The sequence below is a fragment of the Lynx rufus genome, unplaced genomic scaffold (assembly GCF_022079265.1).
Source record: "Lynx rufus isolate CCGP_SWC_20201006 ecotype Redwood Valley unplaced genomic scaffold, mLynRuf1.p SCAF_11, whole genome shotgun sequence".
NCBI classification, from domain to species: Eukaryota; Metazoa; Chordata; class Mammalia; order Carnivora; family Felidae; genus Lynx; species Lynx rufus.
The window spans coordinates 33,576,019-33,595,913 of record NW_025814825.1 but is presented as its reverse complement, the minus strand read 5'-3'; the positions used below and the strand labels follow the sequence as shown (position 1 = coordinate 33,595,913).

General features: G+C 36.6%; 1 protein-coding gene across 1 annotated transcript in view; it reads right to left on the bottom strand.

Moving 5' to 3' along the window:
- BTAF1 (B-TFIID TATA-box binding protein associated factor 1) overlaps nt 1-19,895 on the bottom strand; it is a 121,713-nt gene that overhangs the window by 23,385 nt on the left and 78,433 nt on the right. Inside the window, exons 21-28 of the mRNA XM_047073165.1 lie at nt 19,198-19,388; nt 17,772-17,925; nt 17,584-17,693; nt 15,386-15,587; nt 14,247-14,395; nt 6,835-6,987; nt 6,485-6,606; nt 6,207-6,374 (exon numbers count right to left, since the gene is read on the bottom strand). Coding sequence (XP_046929121.1) covers nt 6,207-6,374; nt 6,485-6,606; nt 6,835-6,987; nt 14,247-14,395; nt 15,386-15,587; nt 17,584-17,693; nt 17,772-17,925; nt 19,198-19,388 — 1,249 coding nt within the window. The remainder of the gene's footprint in view (nt 1-6,206; nt 6,375-6,484; nt 6,607-6,834; nt 6,988-14,246; nt 14,396-15,385; nt 15,588-17,583; nt 17,694-17,771; nt 17,926-19,197; nt 19,389-19,895) is intronic.

Here is a 19,895-nt window from a genome sequence, read left to right as displayed (position 1 = left end):
ATAATATAACAGAAAGTGAATTTAGAATAATAGTCATAAAATTAATCGCTAGGCTTGAAAACAGTATAGACGACAGCAGAGAATCTCTTGCTACAGAGATCAAGGGACTAAGGAACAGTCACGGGGAGCTGAAAAGCGCTTTAAACGAAATGCAAAACAAAATGGAAACGACAACAGCTCGGATTGAAGAGGCAGAGGAGAGAATAGGTGAACTAGAAGATAAAGTTATGGAAAAAGAGGAAGCTGAGAGAAAGAGAGATAAAAAAATCCAGGAGTATGAGGGGAAAATTAGAGAACTAAGTGATACACTAAAAAGAAATAATATACGCATAATTGGTATCCCAGAGGAGGAAGAGAGAGGGAAAGGTGCTGAAGGGGTACTTGAAGAAATTATAGCTGAGAACTTCCCTGAACTGGGGAAGGAAAAAGGCATTGAAATCCAAGAGGCACAGAGAACTCCCTTCAGACGTAACTTGAATCGATCTTCTGCACGACATATCATAGTGAAACTGGCAAAATACAAGGATAAAGAGAAAATTCTGAAAGCAGCAAGGGATAAACGTGCCCTCACATATAAAGGGAGACCTATAAGACTCGTGACTGATCTCTCTTTTGAAACTTGGCAGGCCAGAAAGAATTGGCACGATATTTTCAGTGTGCTAAACTGAATGTAAATGGACTAAATGCTCCAATCAAAAGGCACAGGGTATCAAAATGTATATATAAAAAAAACCCATAATCCATCTATATGCTCTCTGCAAGAGACTCATTTTAGACCTAAAGACACGTGCAGACTGAAAGTGAGGGGATGGAGGATCATCTATCATGCTAATGGAAGTCAAAAGAAAGCCAGAGTAGCCACACTTATATCAGACAAATAGATTTTAAAACAAAGATTGTAACAAGAGATAAAGAAAGGCACTATATCAGAATTAAGGAGTCTATGCATCAAGAATATCTAACAATTATGAATATTTATGCTCCCAACTTGGAGGTACCCAATCAATTGTAACAAACATAAACTCACTGATAATACAATTATAGTAGGGAATTTTAACACCCCACTTACAGCAATGGACAGATCATCCAAGCAGAAAATCAACAAGGAAATAATGGCTTTGAATGACTCACTGGACCAGATGGACTTAACAAATATATTCAGAACATTTCATCCTAAAGCAAAATACACATTCTTCTTGAATGAACATGGAACATTCTCCAGAACAGATCACATACTGCATCACAAATCAATCCTCAACAAGTACAAAAAAATCGAGATCACAGCATGCATATTTTCAGACCACAGCATTATGGAACTTGAAATCAACCACAAGAAAAAATTTGCAAAGCCCTCAAATACATGGAGGTTAAAGAACATCCTACTAAAGAATGAATGGGTTAAATAAGAAATTAGAGAAAAAATTAAAAAATACATGGAAGCAAATGAAAATGAAAACATGACGGTCCAAAACCTTTGGGATGCAGCAAAGGCAATTCGAACAGGGAAGTATACTGTAATACAAGCTCACCTCAAGAAATAAAAAATGTCACAAATATACAACCTAACCTTACACCTAAAGGAGCTAGAAAAGGAATAGCAAATAAAGCCTAAAGCCACCAGAATGAACAACAGAGAAACAAACAAAATCTGGGGTGCCTGGGTGGCTCAGTCAGTTGAGCATCCGACTTCAGTCAGGTCATGATCTCGCACTTTGTGGAATTGAGCCCCACATCAGGTTCTGTGCTGACAGCTTGGAGCCTGCTTCAGATTCTATGTCTCCCTCTTTCTCTGTCCTTCCCCTGTTCCTGCTCTTTCTTTCAAAAGTAAATAAACATTAAAAAAAAAAAAAAAAGACCAAGAGAACAGATCAGTGAAACTAAGAGCTGGTTCTTTGAAAAAATTAATAAAATTGATAACCCCCTAGCCACACTTATCAGAAAGAAAAAAGAAAGGACTCAAAATCACAAATGAAACAAGACAGATCACTACCACCACCACAGAAATACAAACAATTATAAGAGAATATTATGAAAAATTACATGCCAACAAACTGGGCAATCTGGAAAATAGACAAATTCCTAGAAATTCACACACACTACCAAAACCAAAACAGGAAGAAACAGAAAATTAGACCAGACCCATAACCAGCAAAGAAACTGAATCAGCCATCAAAAATCTCCCAACAAAAGAGCCCAACAAGAGAGCCTGGGTGGCTTGATCGTTAAGCATCCAACTTTTCATCTCATCTCAGGTTGTGTTCTCATGGCTTATGAGATCACTTGCATCAGCCTCTGAACTGAGTGTGGAATCTGCTTGGGATTCTCTTTCTCCTTCTCTCCCTGTCCCTCCCTAGCTGGCACTGCCTTTCTCTCTCTCTCTCTTTCTCAAAAAATAAAGAAGCTTAAAAAAAAAAAATCTCCCAACAAACAAGAGTTCTGGGCCAGACGGCTTCCCAGGGGAATTCTAGCAGACATTTAAAGAAGAGTTGGGGCACCTGGGTGGCTCAGTTGGTTAAATGTCCAACTTCGGCTTTCATGGTTCATGGGTTCAAGCTCACGTCAGCCTCTGTGCTGACAGCTCACAGCCTGGAGCCTGCTTTGGATTCTGTATCTCCCTCTTTCTCTGTGACCCTCCCCTACTCACACCCTAACTCCCTCTCTCACAAAAATAAACATAAAATAAATTAAAAAAAAAAAAACAAATAAATAAGAGTTAATACCTATTCTTCTCAAACTCTTCAAAAGAATAGAAATGGAAGGAAAACTTGCAAACTCATTCTACAAGGCCAGCATTACCTTGATTCCAAAACCAGACAAAGACTCCACTAAGAGAAGAATTACAGGCCAATATTGCTGATGAGCATGGATGCAAAAATTCTCAAGATACTAGCATATCAAATCCAACAGCACATTAAAAGAATTATTCACCATGATCAAGTGAGATTTATTCCTGGGCTGCAGGGCTAGTTCAATATTTCCAAGTCAATCAGCGTGATATACATTAATAAAAGAAAGGATAAGAACCATGTGATCCTGTCAAAAGATGCAGAAAAGGCATCTGACAAAATACTGCATCCATTCTTGATAAAGCCCTCAACAAAGCAGGGATAGACAGAACACGTCTCAACATCATAAAGGCCATACACGAAAGACCCACAGCTAATACGACCCTCAGTGATACGGTCAGGAACAAGTCAGGGATTTCCACTCTCATTACTATTTAACGTAGTACCGAAGTCTTAGCCTCAGCAATCAGAGACAAAAAGAAAAGGCATCCATCCAAATCAGCAAAGAAAAAGTCAAACTTTCACTATTTGCAGACGACATCATGATACTTTACATATAAAACCCAAAAGACTTCACCAAAAAATTGCTAGAATACATGAATTCAGCAGTCGCAGGATGTAAAATCAATACATAGAAATCTGTTGCATTTCTATACAGCAATAATGAAGGAGCAGAAAAAGAAACCAAGGAACCAACCCCATTTACAATTGCACCAAAAACTGTAACATACCTAGGAATAAACCTAACTAAAGAGGTAAAAGATCTGTACTCTGAAAACTATAGAACACTTGAAATTGAAGAGGACACAAAGAAATGGAAAAGCATTCCATGCTCATGGATTGGAAGAACAAACATTGTTAAAATGTCTATAGTAGGGGCGCCTGGGTGGCGCAGTCAGTTAAGCGTCCGACTTCAGCCAGGTCACGATCTCGCGGTCCGTGAGTTCGAGCCCCGCGTCAGGCTCTGGGCTGATGGCTCAGAGCCTAGAGCCTGTTTCCGATTCTGTGTCTCCCTCTCTCTCTGCCCCTCCCCCGTTCATGCTGTGTCTCTCTCTGTCCCAAAAATAAATAAACGTTGAAAAAAAAAACTAAAAAAAAAAATAAAATGTCTATACTATCCAAAGCAATCTACACATTTAATGCAATCCCTATCAAAATACCAACAGCATTCTTTGCAGAACTATCATCACAAACAATCATAAAATTGGTTATGGAACCACAGAAGACCCCAAACAGCCAAAGCAATCTTAAAAAAGAAAAGCAAAGCTGGAGGCAACACAATTCCAGAATTTGAGGCTACATTACAAAGCTGTAGTCATCAAGACAGTATGGTACTGGCATAAACATAAGCATACAGATCAATGGAATAGAACAGGAAACCCAGAAATGGGCCCACAACTATATGGTCAACTAATCTTTAGCTAAAGAGGAAAGAATATCCAACGGAAAAAGTCTCTTCGACAAATGGTGTTGGGAAAACTGGACAGCAACATGTAGAAGAATGAAACTGGACCACCTGCTTACACCACACACAAAAATAAATTCAAAATGAATGCCAGACCTAAATGTGAGTCACGAAACCACCAAAATCCTACAGGAGTAAAACACACAGCAACCTCTTTGACCTCGCCAGAGCAGCTTCTTACTAGACCCATCACCAAAGGCAAGGGAAACAAAAGCAAACATGAACTACTAGGGCTTCATCAAGATAAGAAGCTTCTGCACAGCAAAAGAAACTATCAACAAAACTAAAAGGCAGCCTACAGAATAGGAGAAGATATTTGCAAATGACATATCTGATAAAGGGTTAGTATCCAAGATCTGTATATAACTTATCAAACTCAATACCCAAAAAACAATCCAGTTAAGAAATGGACAGAAGATATGAATATACATTTTTTCAAAGAAGATACGGATGGCTAACAGACACATGAAAACTGCTCAACATCACTCATCATGAGGGAAATACAAAGCAGAACTAGGATGAGATACCACCTCACACCTGTCAGAACAGCTAAAACTAACAACACAGGAAACAACAGATGTTGGCAAGGATGTGGAGAAAGGGCAACTCTCTTACACTGCTGGTGAGAATGCAAACTGGTGCAGCCACTCTGGAAAAGAGTACACACACAGGTTGTTCAAAAAGCTAAAAATAGAACTTCCCTATGACCTGGCAATTGCACTATTAGGTATTTACCCAAAGAATACAAAAATACATATTCGAAAGGGTACATGGACCCCAGTGTTTACAGCAGCGTTATCAACAACAGCCAAATGATGGGGAGAGCCCAAGTATCCATCAATTGATGAATGGATAAAGAAGATGTGGTGTATACATACAATGGAATATTACTGAGCCATCAAAAAGAATGAAATCTTGCCGTTTTCAATGACATGGATGTAGCTAGAATGTATTATGCTAAGCAAAATAAGTCAGAGAAAAATACATGATTTCATTCACATGTGGAATTTAAGAAACAAACAGATGAACACATGGGAAGGGGGAACAAAAAAAAAGAGAGGGAAGCAAACCATAAGAGACTCTTAAAGATTGAAAACAGAGTTGCTGGAGGGATGTGGGTGGGGGATGTGCTAAATGGGTGATGGATATTAAGGAAGGCACTTGTTATGACAGCACTGGGTGTTATATGTAACTGATAAATCACTAAATTCCGCTCCTGAAGCCAGTATTACACTGTTAAGTAACTAGAATGTAAATAAAAATTTGCACACACACAAAAAGGTAAACTGAGATCAATGGAAATTCTGCTCTTCAAAATTTGTATCAGGGGGGTGCCTGGGTGGCTCAGTCGGTTAAGTGTCCAACTTTGGCTCAGGTCAGATCTCATGGTTCATGAGTTTGAGACCCACGTCAGGCTCTGTGCTGACAGCTCATGGCTGGAGCCTGCTTCAGATTCTCTGTCTCCCTCTCTCTCTCTGCCCCTCCTCCAATTGTGCTCTCTCTGTCAAAAATAAACATTTTTTAAAAAATTGTATTTAGGAACATAAGGGATGTACCAGTTTAAGAGAGAAAGGGTAAAGCTAATTGAACTCTAACATTGCTATGGTCTCAGGACAGTCAGAGCAGCCCTTATGGAGCAAAAGCATTTTGGGGATGAGGGAGCTCTTAGAGAAAGAGATGCTGTGATTACAAGGCTCCCAAGAAGGGCATAGAGAATGGCTTTGGTTCCTAGGTCCAATACTTAGAAAATCCAATTGACTGTTAACAATGGCTAAAGTCTCTAAACTCTGAAGTATCTCACTGATTTTATCTTTATAACATACACTCATCTTTCTTAAATAAGTTGAGGTTCTGACAACCAAAAAGACTAACTAGAAGTCATTTTTAATAAATTGTATTCTTCTAAAGTGATTCTCAAAACAGAAGATTAAATATTTTTGTTGTAGAGTTCTTACCTTATTCTTTCAGTAGGAGGTCCAGTATAGTGTAATGGATTGAGATATTCTTTGGAGCAAAATTTACCTACTTCATCCACCCAGTGACCTGTTAATGTTGGCGGACAAACCACCAAGGAAGGAAGTGGCATACATTCTGCCAATTTTGATCTTGCATATTCTTGGGCCCTTTACAACAATAAAACACAATAAATTAACCAGTGTTTGTTTGTTTGTTTGGTTTTTACATTTCTCAGCATCTAAAACCCCTTTTCCAAAAAAATAACATTTTAAATTACCGGTGACAGTGATCTCCCGCTAGAATGCAGATGGACTGTAAAGTTTTTCCTAAACCCATGTCATCACACAGAATTCCATGAAGTTTATACTTATTAAGAAATGCTAACCAGTTCACACCATCCTGAAAGGTTAGGAGAAAGAGGAAAATTATAAATGTGAACAGATCATAAAAATTTTTTTCTTATAAAACACATTTGCACAGACCAAAAATCCGTGTTTTTATAGGCAAAGGAGTAATAAACGGGTAAAAGACACTAAACACAAGAGTTTACTAAATAAAATTTTAAAAACTCTTCAGGGTACATTGAAAGGAATAGTCACTATTCATTATTTAAGTATAAAACTTTACCTGCTGATATTTTCTGAGTTCAGCATTAATTGGTACTGGTATTTTGTAATTTTCTAATTTTTTCCCATCTAATAACTGCTCCAAAAAGTGTCGTTCCTTGGCTTTCAATTGGATTAGTTCTTCTGACATATTTGGAGGGTCTGGAATGCCTGCCTGAAGTGATTTTTTAAAGTGTATTAAAACTATTTACCACAGTTAATTTGTTCATACTCAGATTATGAAATAACTGCAAGTCTTATCAAAATGTAAATACAGAGAAAAATAATTCAGAAATAGTAATAGATAAAATAATAGTAATAAGTAATAATAAATAATTTTAAAGACTGGACAACAAATAGAGTTTAAATTTGACAAGTATTAAAAGTGTTATCAGACTACTAAATAAGCACATGAGGTATTTTAAACAATACACCTACAACTTATGTTCCCCACACCAGGCATTACTTGATAAAGAGGCAAACAAGATTGTATAACTTATTTTAAATAAAAGGCTGTTACAGGAGCTTCTCAATTTCAGTGTTATGATGCCTTAGGGTATCAGTTCTCAAAATGTAGTCTGCAGACCCATGAGGACACCCAAGATTTTTTCAAAGGATCACTGAGGTCAAAACCATTTCATAATAAAGGAAAGACATTGTTTGCTTTTTTCACTTGGCTGACATTTGCACTGAGGCTCCAAAAGTAATGGTGGGCAAAACTGCTTATGCCTCAAAAAGAATCAAGGCAACATCACTAAATGTACCAGTAGTCACTGTGTTACAGCCATGTATCAGCATTTTTTTAAAAGCCAATTTCAGTTAAGAATGTCCTTATTAAAGCAGTAGGGGCACCTGGGTAGTGCGTCACGTGAATGTCCAACTTTGGCTCAAGGTCATGATCTCATAGTTTGTGAGTTCAAGCCCCCATCAGCCTCACGGCTGTCAGTGCAGAGACCACTTCGGATCCTCCGTCCTCCTCATTCTGCCCCTCCCCGCTTGAGTTTTTCCTCTCTCCCAAAATTAAACATTAAAAAAACAATGTCCTTAAAGTAGTAAAAATAACTTTATTAGACCTTAACCCTCGAATGCACATCTTTTTAACATTCTGTGCAAAAAACAAATGCGAACTACACATAAAGCACTTTTGTTGTATATCAGAATATAATTATGTTGAGAAAAAAGCACTTATGAGATTGTTTACATTGTGACCTGAGTGAGCCATTTTTCACAGAACAACATTTTACTTGAATGGACTGACAAACTGTTATTCTGACTTGGCTGTCTGGCCGACATTTTCTTAAATATAAATTTGTCACTTCAAAGAAAACAACTGACATAAACTTGTTGCCAATGATAAAATTCAATCTTCCAAGAGAAATAGCACTGTGAGCTTGAGCTTAAGTATAAGCTTTCCAATACTTAAGAAGAATTTTCTGTTAGTGATCTAACGAATCTGATTTTTTGCTAATTTATGACAAAATATTATCAACCTTTAAAAGATTTACATAACTCATTGAATCAGTATTTTCCAAGTGACCAATGCTGATGTTAAAAAACATGTATGGGTATAAGTTCTATTCATAAACCAATAAATCTGAATGTAGAGAGATTTTATATTCAGTGATAGGATTTTTAGATTCCACACTGCACATAAATGTAATAACCTTTCTCTTTTTGAGTTTTGGTATGTTATCAGATAAAAGAATGTCCACAATTAATTAAAAAGCTGTCAAAATACTGCTCACTTTTCCAACTACCTATCTCTATGAGGCTTGACTTTCTTCATATACCTCAGCCCAAGAAACATATTGCAAGAGCCTGAATGCCTAAGTAAATATAACAATCCAGTTATCTACTATTAGACCAGGCATAAAAGAGATGTGCAAACATGCCAAACAATGTCACTTTTCTCACTAGCTTATTTTTTAGAAAAAAAGTTATTTTTCATTTAAAGATGTTATTTATGGCAACATCTAATGGGTTTATTAAATGAAATAATGAATCTTTTTTACATTTCTTAGTTTTAATTTCTATTACAGAAAATATGATAGAAGCTCTAGGGTTTTCAAGTTTTAAGAATATAATGAGGAGCACCTGGGTGGCTCAGTCAGTTAAGCATCTGACTTCAGCTCAGGTCATGATCTTGCGGTTTGTGAATTCAAGCCCCACATCAGGCTCTGTGCTGACAGCTGAGAGCCTGGAGCCTGCTTTGGATTTTGTGTCTCCCTCTGTCTCTGTTCCTCCCCCACTAGCACTCACTCTCTCTCTCCCCCCCTCTCAAAAATAAAGATTATAAAAATATATTTTAAAATTTTCATATTAAAAAATTAAAAAAGCTAAAAATATATAAAAAAATTTTTTTAAAATAAAAAAATATATATATATATTAAAAAAAAAAGAATGTAATGAGACACTCAGACCAAAAAGCTTGAGAACTACTGCCATATGGCACATCTTAAGTTAAGAAATGTAAAATTCTGGAAACAGAGTATCAATTAAGGTCAATTAAAATATAGGGGTGCCTAGGTGGCTCAACTGAGCAGCCGACTTTGGCTTAGGTCACAATCTCATAATTCGTGAGTTCAATCCCTATGTTGGGCTTGCTGCTATCAGTGTGGAGCTTGCTTTGGATCCTCTGTCCCTTTCTCTCTCTGCCCCTCCCCCGCTCAGGCTCTCTTTGTCTCAAAAATAAACATTTAAAAAAAGGTCATTTAAAATATATATTCCACATCACATGAGAAATATATCGGAGGAATGAGGTATGCACACTGAGTCTTAAAAATGACTACCTGTTATATTTTCAGAAAGTTTAGGAATTAACAACTGTATCTAATAAAATAGAATCTAACACTTTAGAACATCTAATAGTATAATGATGGTCATCAAAATGAGGCCTCTCATTTTGTAAGCACAAATGCTTTACAAAATTGTCAAACATCTATCTTCATGGAATTTTTTTTTTTTTTTTTTTTTTTTTTTGGGACAGAGAGAGACAGAGCATGAACAGGGGAGGGGCAGAGAGAGAGGGAGACACAGAATCGGAAACAGGCTCCAGGCTCTGAGCCATCATCCCAGAGCCCGACGCGGGGCTCGAACTCCCAGACCGCGAGATCGTGACCTGGCTGAAGTCGGACGCTTAACCGACTGCGCCACCCAGGCGCCCCTATCTTCATGGAATTTTTAATGACAACCAGCCATAAGGCCATATAAGTAGATACATTTCCTAACAATGAAACTCTAAGCTGGGAAGTCATAAATATTATTCAGTGCCAGGAACTCTTCCTATGTATATATTCCTCATTCCAATTCCTATTAAATCACCAACAGTTTACTAACAGTGCAAGGAATTAGAGCTTCTGTCAAAATTACTTGAATCCTTCTCAGTATATATTTCAGAAAAGTACATGTTCTTCCTGTGAAGATGTAATAGAGGAAATCAAGACAGTGCAGAACAGGAATATACTAGCATGATATTCTTGTTTCTATTGCTACATCTTCAAACTCAGTAATCTTTTCTTTTGTAGCATCCATTCTCCCATTAATCCCAACCAGTGTGTTTTTATTTGTAATTGTATTTTTCATCTCAAGAAGTTCAATTTGGTTTGTTCTTCCTTCTTCCACTTTACTCACTATATTTATGCTTTCCTCTACCTTCTTGAACATATAGAATGTATTTTAATATCCTTATCTACTAATTCTATTATCTGGGCCATTTCAGGGTCTGTTTCTACTGACTGACTTTTCTGCTGGTTATTGGATATATTTTCATACCTGGCCATTTTTTGGTGGGTGCTAAACATCATTTATGTTGTTGGGTGCTGGATTTCTTGGTGTTTTGGGTTTTTTTTTAAATATTTTTATTTATTTTTGAGAGAGCATGCACACACAAGTGGGGGAGGGACAGAGGATTCAAAACAGACTCTGTGCATGATGCAGGGTTCGAACTCACAAACCGCAAGATCATGACCTGAGCTGAAGTCCAAAACTCAATCAACTGAGCCACCCAGGTACCCCTTCTTTGGTTTTAGTATTTTAGAGTTATTTTCTGGGATGTGGTTTAAAGTTACTTGAAATCAATTTGATCCTCCTTTTAGGGCTTATTTTTAAGCTTTGTTAAGGTAGATCCGAATCAGCCTTCTGTCAAGGGCTAGTTTGATCTCACTATTTGGGCAATATACTTCTAAGAATTGTGCTTAATGCTCTAAATGGGAGGAAGTCTTCTGATTCAGTTTTGTGGAAACACAAATTATTCCTGACCATGTGTGAGCTCTGGGAATTGTTCCACCTACTCCTTTCAATCATTTTTTCTCCCAGTCTCAAACATACATTCTCACACATATGCCCAGATGAATACTCAGCCCTGGTGTGGACATCTGGAGCTTCTTCTCTGCAACTACTTCTTGGGTCCTTGCAAATTCTAGCAATCTTGTCCTACCTACACTCTGAACTCTTGACTACTCAAATTGGTGAAACTTTGAGGTTCTGTTTAGGTTTCACTTCCCTGTCCGATGGCCTGGAAACTTACTTTAGGCAGTAAGCTAGGGCACTTCATTTGTTTCTTTGCTCTCATGATTTCTATCCTGTGTTGCCTGCTCTTCAGTATCGAAAACCACTGTTTGATTCATTTTGTCTAGTCTTCTACTTATGGTGGGAGGATATATCTGGTCCTGTTTTATTTTTTAAAGGCTTTACTTTTAAGTAATCTCTACATTCAAGATGGGGCATGAATTTACAACCCTGAGATCAAGAGTCATATGCTGTACCAACTGAGCCAGCCAGGCACCCCTGATTCCTGTTTTTCTATCATGGTGAGAGCATAATACAGATCACATCAAAGAGAGTTTGACTAATCTTTTCTCAACCTCTAATGGTCAGAGTCTCTTTTCTTTGCCAATCTGATTATCAAATATTGTTAGTATCCCCTTAAAAACAATTGACTATCTCCTCACAGTGGATTGGGCAGTGTTTTGGGTCGCTTCCATTCTAATCCATAAACAGCTATTAAACTGATTTCCTAACAGCTATTAAATTGCTTTCAGCTGTTAGATTAATGTTCCTAAAACATTTGTTCATCATCTACTCCTTTGCTCAAAGAACACATGGTGGTTTCCTATCACTCACTGATTCCAAAGTGGAAAAGGGCCAAGGGGACTAACAATTTAGATTACAAATAAGATGATGCAAGGTCCAAGAATTAAAAAATATGAGTAAGACCTAGGAAGCAAAAATGGAAACTATTCTGGAAATGACTTGTGTCTTTCAATATAATAGTGTAGTATTTCATTTTTTTGGTCATGGTACTTATTTTAATACTTTTTATTGTGGGATAAACTATTCATATAGACAAATATATAAATAAATGTACAGTTTTATAAATAAACAACTTTATAACCATTACCAGATCAATAAAAATAGCCCTGCCATAATCCTAGAAGACCCCATATGTTCCCTCCCAGTGATAACCAACTCTCCTTTCCCTTTACTAAAGGGAAATCTAAAATCTAAAATCACTTTACTAACTTTCATGGCAACCTCTTTCTTTTCTTCATACCATTACCACCTAAGTATGCATCCCATGTACTTTTACTTATTTTTGAACTTCATAAAAATGGAATCTTATGTTAAAGATTAGTACTGTTGTGCCTTTACTTTGTTCATTCTTTTGCAGTATCATCATCACCATCACCATCCAGTTAACATATCTACTCCACTGATGATGAACATTTGAGTGGTCTTAGACTACTATAAATAATATTATGATAAATATTCTTAAAGCTATGTCTTGGTACATGTGTATGAATTTCTCTAGGCTATATATCTGGGATGAATTTGCTGGTTATTGGATGGGAATCTTCAACTTCAGCAGATATAGCCAAACTTTTTTCACAGAGGTTACCCAACTTATGCTCATACTTCGCTGGTAGGAACACAAAATGGTACAGTTACTCTGGAAAAACAGTCTGGCAATTTCTTAAGAATTTCAATATCATATGACCCTAGTAATCCCATTTTTAGATATCTGCTCAAAAAAACTAAAACATATAGGTGCACCTGGGTGGCTCGGTCAGTTAAGCATCTGAATCTTGATTTTGGCTCAGGTCATGATCTCATGGTTAGTGAGACGGAGCCCAGGGCCTGCTTCGGATTCTCTCTCTCCCTCTCTCTCTTACCCCTCCTCCACTCACATGTGCGCATGCTCTCTCTCACTCTGTCAAAATAAATAAATAAACATTTAAAATGGGCGCCTGGGTGTCTGAGCTGGTTAAGCACCCAACTCTTGACCCCAGCTCAGGTCATGATCTCATATGAGATCAAGCCCCGCGTCAAGCTTTGCACTGACAGTACAGAGCCTGCTTGGAATTCTCTTTCTCCCTGTCCCGCCCCCAACTTAAGTACTTTGTCTCTCTCTCTCAAAATAAATAACAAAACATTTAAAATAATTTATAAAAATAAACAAAAGTATATACCCACACAACAACTTGCAAGTGCATGTTCAGTTAACTTTACTTGTAATAGTCAAAAGATGGAGGCGCCTGGGTGGCTCAGTCGGTTAAGTGTCCGACTTTGGCTCAGATCATGATCTCGTGGTTCGTGGGTCCGAGCCCTGCATGGGACTCTGTGCTAACGGCTCAGAGCCTGGAACTTGCTTCGGATTCTGTGTCTCCCTCTCTCTCTGCCCCTCCCTGTTCTCGTTCGTTCGTTCTCTCTCTCTCTCTCTCTCAAAATAAATAAACATTAAAAAATTTAAAAAAAAAAGTCAAAAGATGGTTAATAATCCAAAAGTCCATCAACTGCCATCAACTGGTGAACAGATAAACAAAGCATGGTATATCCATACAACGGAATACTATTTGACCATAAAACAGAAGTAGTGATACATACTACAACATGGATGAACTACGTATCTACTTATTCCCTCAATTATAAAAATCCCACCAAAATGTTTTAAGCAGCTTGGCAACAAGGTCTTGCCCCTTCCCTTCTTTCAAGTCACTTCTTTTTCCTGCCTTGGCTATATATATTATTTCCAGCCTAGGAGTATACTCCAAAATTCTCCAACCGACCTTCTAATCTGCTTTCTCCACACCCCCACAGAGACTTCCCTTGCTTTTTAAGCTTTCAGTTATCATCTCTCAATTTACCTTTCATGTAAACTCCAGCACAGAATCTTTACCTAGCTGTTACCAGGGATACTTAGGAACAATTCTATTTCTAGAATTGCATCAATGAGTAAACATTCTTTTAGAAACCACAGTTTTACTTAAAACCCTGTGTTAAAAAAATACCCATTAAGGTAAAAAACTTTTAATGCTTGTAATGTGAACATACTCCAGAGGTCTGTTTTTAACCTGACACTGTTTTAAGAGAGTTACAATTATTACAAATGAAAATATAGAAAACATGAAGTCCATAAACTGAGTATCTTCAACTTACCTCAAGTGGCATGAGTCTAATTAGTGTTGCAAAGCACTGTGTAGCCATGAATCTTACACTGTCTGTCTGATCACTCATTCTTCCCAACACAGGCACAACTAAAAGGACAATATACGGAACAATACCAACATCCAGCTGTTCCATTACACCTGAATAAGTTATTAAGGAAATTTTCAAGCTGTTCTGAGGTAATTATTTTCAAGTTGATACACCAAGACTGTAACTTGTAACATGCTTCCTCACTTTCTCATCTATATCATGAGGGAATAGACTCCCTCAAGATCCCTGATTCAATTATAACAGCATTTGTACACTGTTGCTCTTTTGTAAACATCATTTAACTTTCTCTTAGGACTATAAAATTGTTTATCATCTGAGAAATGCTAGAGGTTTCAATCAGGTTTTTCTCATAGAAAAATTCTTTCAAGTTTCTAAAATTCCAACACCAAAATAAAGTGAGTTACATTGCCAGCAAGGTAGCACAATTCAATGTCACTCAAAGATTAATTCCAAATTTCCCACCAGGATGTTGACAATCATAACTGGACATAGCAGGGCCCAGTAAGTTCAGTCCTCCTGCAATCTTCAGCATTTCTGAACCAGAGTTTCTATTGATTTGATCTCCATCCATCTTTCTTGCTCTTAGAAATATCTTTCAGATACTTCGAGTTAAAGAACATCAATGGATGCTGTACCAATAGCAAAAAGCTTGCTTATATATTTCTAGTTATTTAGTAGTCATTTTCCACCCACATAATGAACTTTGAAAACATATTTATAATATATAGACTACATACACAGTACCTAATTAGTATTAATAAGACAATAATTATAAACCAATAGATCGGTTACTAGAAATATGTTTCATAAGTATATACAATTATTTTTGCCTATTAAAAAGATCTCTTAAAATAGTAACTCTTCAAACATCTGTGTGAAAATTTTCATAATAAAATGTAAATATATTTGTAATGTATTTATAATATAAAGATACTTTCATATGAAATGTAACGAAGCAGTTTTCTTTTGGGAACAACACAGGTTATTTATGAACATACTTTAATAAGTCAATTTTATTTCAGTCATCCTTAAATAAAATGAATATAATTTCTAACATTTGTCAAATTAAAAAAGGATACATGCAAGTGCTTCAATTGCACCCTCTTGTTTGATATTGTCATCAATTGCCCCCAGCCATGGAAGAACCTTCTCCAAAAAAATATTCATGGTTTCCATGGTAGCTATTTTGCTCATAACGCCTACACAACGAGCAGCCATGTGCCTCACTGCAGTGCTGGGGTATTGAAGGCACATATAAAGATGAGGCAAATGCTGTACCAACTAAAAACAAAAAGTTTAAGACAATCAGAATATTCATTAGGGGGTGTTTAAAATATACCTATAATAGCCCATACTTAGAGGTTCTCAATATTCTAAATGGCTCTAAATCCAAGAGTATCTCCAATTACCTCAAACATTATTGTCAAAACATCTTCAATAAAAAATTAATCTAAATCTAAATTAATATATTAAAACTCTTCTTAAAAGACAGGTGCAGGGGGCGTCTGGGTGGCTCAGTCAGTTGAGCGTCTGACTCCACCTCAGGTCATGATCTCACGGTTCATGAGTTCGAACCCCACATGGGGCTCTCTGCTGTCAGCATGGAGCCTGCTTCAGATCCTATCTCCCTCTCTCTCTCTGTCCCTCTCCCACTCACACTCTCTCTCTTTCTCAAAAATAAACATTAAAAAAAAAAAAAAGATTCTCTTTCTCTCTCCCTCTGCCTCTCTCCCCCGCTCGCACTTGCTCTCCCTCTCTCTAAAAAAAGAAAAGGTGCAGAACCTCACTCTTCATTTTCTTCCCTTAAGGCAGCAGGGTTCACATCAAAAGGCACTAAGATTCTCCCCTTGGGAGGGGAAATGATACCACACATCACCAGTCCCCTCCCAATTTGGTAGCTCTGGCTTAGGTTTAAGTACTTACTTTTTTGTTTGTTTGTTTTAAGTAAGCTTCATGCCCAATATGGGGCTTGAACTCATGACCCTGAGATCAAGAGTCACATGCTCTACCAACTGCGCTAGCCTGGCACCCCTAAATACGTACTTCCTATTCACTGAGTTGAGTGATCCTGAACTCGTTCTAGGCACCATCCTTTGGTAAGTACTTTCCACTTTAACTTCCTGGCTTACCACAGGCATTATGATCACAGTAGCATGACATATCTCATTAATGAAAGCCTACTGCATGGAACACCAGGATTTATGTTGATTAAGAGCCAGGTACAGGCTCAACAGACTAGCCTTACAGCTCTGATGACTGTTAAGCTGATCACAGAAGGGTGAGAGCATACAGATTCTGCCCTTCTCTACTAATGATAAATCAACAAAATTTAACATGAAAAAGACAGAAGTTCATTACTATACAAATAGAAAAGATTTGTTCTCTCTCTCCTAGATTCTCCCTTTTCTGTTAACATGAATAAAGAACAGGAGCTAGCGATACTGCAGAGCTTCCCACTGCAGTTACATGGAAAGAATATGGTTTTCTTCCATGGAAAAAACAGATATTTAATTCTCTATTCTATTTTTCTCCTGCCACAATTTTTTTTTGTAAGAAATATTCATTTTAATATACAATAGTCTACAAACCAGTGTTCTTTCTTTGCCACTGACTAGCTTTATCTCAGGCAGGTAACTTCCTTCTACCTTTATACTTAGAATTTTTATCACCTGTTAATTAGAGTTATATTATTAACATGGCATAAATTAATAGGGCCATAACTTCCTTTCTGTTTACACCTGGCTTCTGTGTCATCAGAGCCCTATTTCCACTGCTCTATATTCAAAGCTCCCAAAGTGGGTTTTCTTTAACGTCTGTGCACCCAGCTCTGACTCGAAGCCCTTAAGAAATGTGCTGTCCTCTTATGTGGATCCTGAGAAACTTAACAGAAACCCATGGGGGAGGAGAAGGAAAAAAAAAGAAAAAAAAAAAGAGGTTAGAGTGGGAAAGAGAGCCAAAGCATAAGAGACTCTTAAAAACTGAGAACAAACTGAGGGTTGATGGGGGGTGGGAGGGAGGGAAGGGTGGGTGATGGGCATTGAAGAGGGAATCTTTTGGGATGAGCACTGGGTGTTGTACGGAAACTAATTTGACAATAAATTTCATATAAAAAAAAAAAAGAAATGTGCTGTCAATAAAGAAGGAATCTAGTTATAACACATAAAAGAAAATGCAATTACTAGGGATGACATCAAAGTTACATTTTTTAAGCCTTAAGACTTTTTAATAAAACCATTTGTTTTATTAGAAAAAAACTACACTTGCAGTAGTTAGTTACCAAGGGATGAAGCTCAGAATCCATTGATGCTGCTGCGGTTTCAAAAACTTGCAGAGAATTCACCAATTCTTGGGCAGGACCATCTCCCTTTTCCAAGAGGGACTTTCCATCTATTAAAATATATTGACTTAAGTGTGTATCACCTTGCAAATAATTTTACAAAGTCCAACTCAGAAAAACGTACACACCAAAATTATTTATGTTGATTATATTCCTCAATGGTCCAACCATAGCATCCCAGAGATGTGGCAACTTCACTGCCATTTCACCACCAAAATGCTTCACTATAGTTGTCAAGGCAAATTCAGCTCCTCTCCGCTGAACCAGGTAAGGCTTCTGGGCCTAACATGAAATGTTAGTTGAAAAGAGAATTTTGGAAAAAACTATAATGCATTTGAAATTCTATTAAGAGAATTTAACCAATTAAGCAACTAAACATATTTATCATTATAAACATATTTATCACTATAAACACCTTTCAACAATTAAATTTACATGAACATAAAACCCCAAACTAGAGTTTTATATCCAAAGTAAAATAATTCTTTGGAGCTGGAAATAAAGAATATGTGCTGTTTCTAGAGATAGTCCTAAGTGACATGTTCTTTAGTTCTTCTCCCTTCCCAAAGAAACTTAGCAGTTAGAAGATAAGGAGAGAAGATGATCTGTCCTTATATTTATATTCACTTAAGGGATCCTATAAGAGCATCTGTTTTATCTAATCACAAGATTAGTTGCCTCTTACTCAGCAATAATTTCAATATAATACAAAAAAAAAAAAAACCCCTGCCTCCCCAAAAGAGGCATATATTTTTGCAATTATTTTTAACTAAAGGAAGAACTATGCAAGCCATAGAGATATAAATATCAAAGTCACAGTAAATTTTTTATTAAAATTATGTAATGAATAGAATAGGTGAAAAATCACTGATAGAAGATTTTAAAACAAATACAGGTAATAAGATTTTAATTTAAAAAGGAAACTTAAAATAGGTCTATATGTTACAGAAATATATTAAACACATGTCTTTTAGCCTTGATAATTTATTGCTGAACTCAGGTAAGTTTCTAGGTCATGCAACCTAAAGAGCTACCTAGAACATTCATTTCACTGTTAATAATGGAACTGCAAAAATTTCAAAAACCAAACACTTTTTAAGTTATCTTTAAAGAAGATAATACCGTAGAACAAGTAGACCAAACAGAAAAGAAAGCCAAATAGATATTCACATACATGAAGCATGAGCTACAACAAAGGTGCCATTATAAATCAGGGAGAGAAGAAGTCAATAATGTGATAACTGGCTGTTCATGTGGAAAAATAAATTTAGATCCCTACCTCACATCACACACTGTAAATTCCAGGCTGACTAAAAGTCAAGCAGGCAATAATTATTTGACACTTATAAATTAAGTATCAACAGAAATTTGTAAAGAAGCTTGCAGTTTTTCTGGATCATGTTGTGAAACTACTATGAAAGATTATTAATTCCAGTTCTTTCACTTTGAAAAATATAAAAATACAATACTGGAGGCTCATATGACAATTTAGCTCTCAATCTGTAAGATATCTGTTTAAAAATCAGAGTGGTCAAAAACAAAACACCTATTTACCTCATCAAGTTCAACAAGGATGTTTCCACTACTTCCTGCAGGAAGATCAGCTATTTGAGCTTTTACTGCTTTGGGGGTAGGACCTCGCCTACTTGTGATAGCAAAAGCAGCTTTCTGATGCCTGTAGAGTGTAATTATACCTCGGTGCTTGGTGACTGTATGGTGCATCCCATCTTTTTCAGAGTTGGATCCTAAAAGGAAAAAGTTAAATAACTTTTTAAGGATAACATAGGTGACCAAATGCTTCCTGCTCTAAAAGAGATACAACATATTTTTAAAACTATGTCTTTTAAGCCTCAATTTCTAAAAGCCAATGACATTTTCTTTAGACAATGAAATGGTAGCAGAACAGTCAATAATTTGTAACATTAATTGTTTTGATATTTGCATGAGACTATACTTAATACAAAGTTGTAGAATCATGTTAACAAGAAATAGAACACACAAGAATGATTTGGGGCCTTCAGTTAAAGTATATTAATTTTTAAAAAATCAACGACTGCTTCTAGGCATAAAAAGAAAATTAAAAACATTGCAAGAAATGTCTGTTCTAAAAGAAATGTCCATAGTCACCATAAATTCAGAGATCGACCACTGCAAAATATTACTGACTCAAATAGCATAAGGGGGTGACAGGAGTGGGGCTGGGGAAAGACTGTCACTCTATCATAGTTTTAAGATGTTAATATTCAAAATGC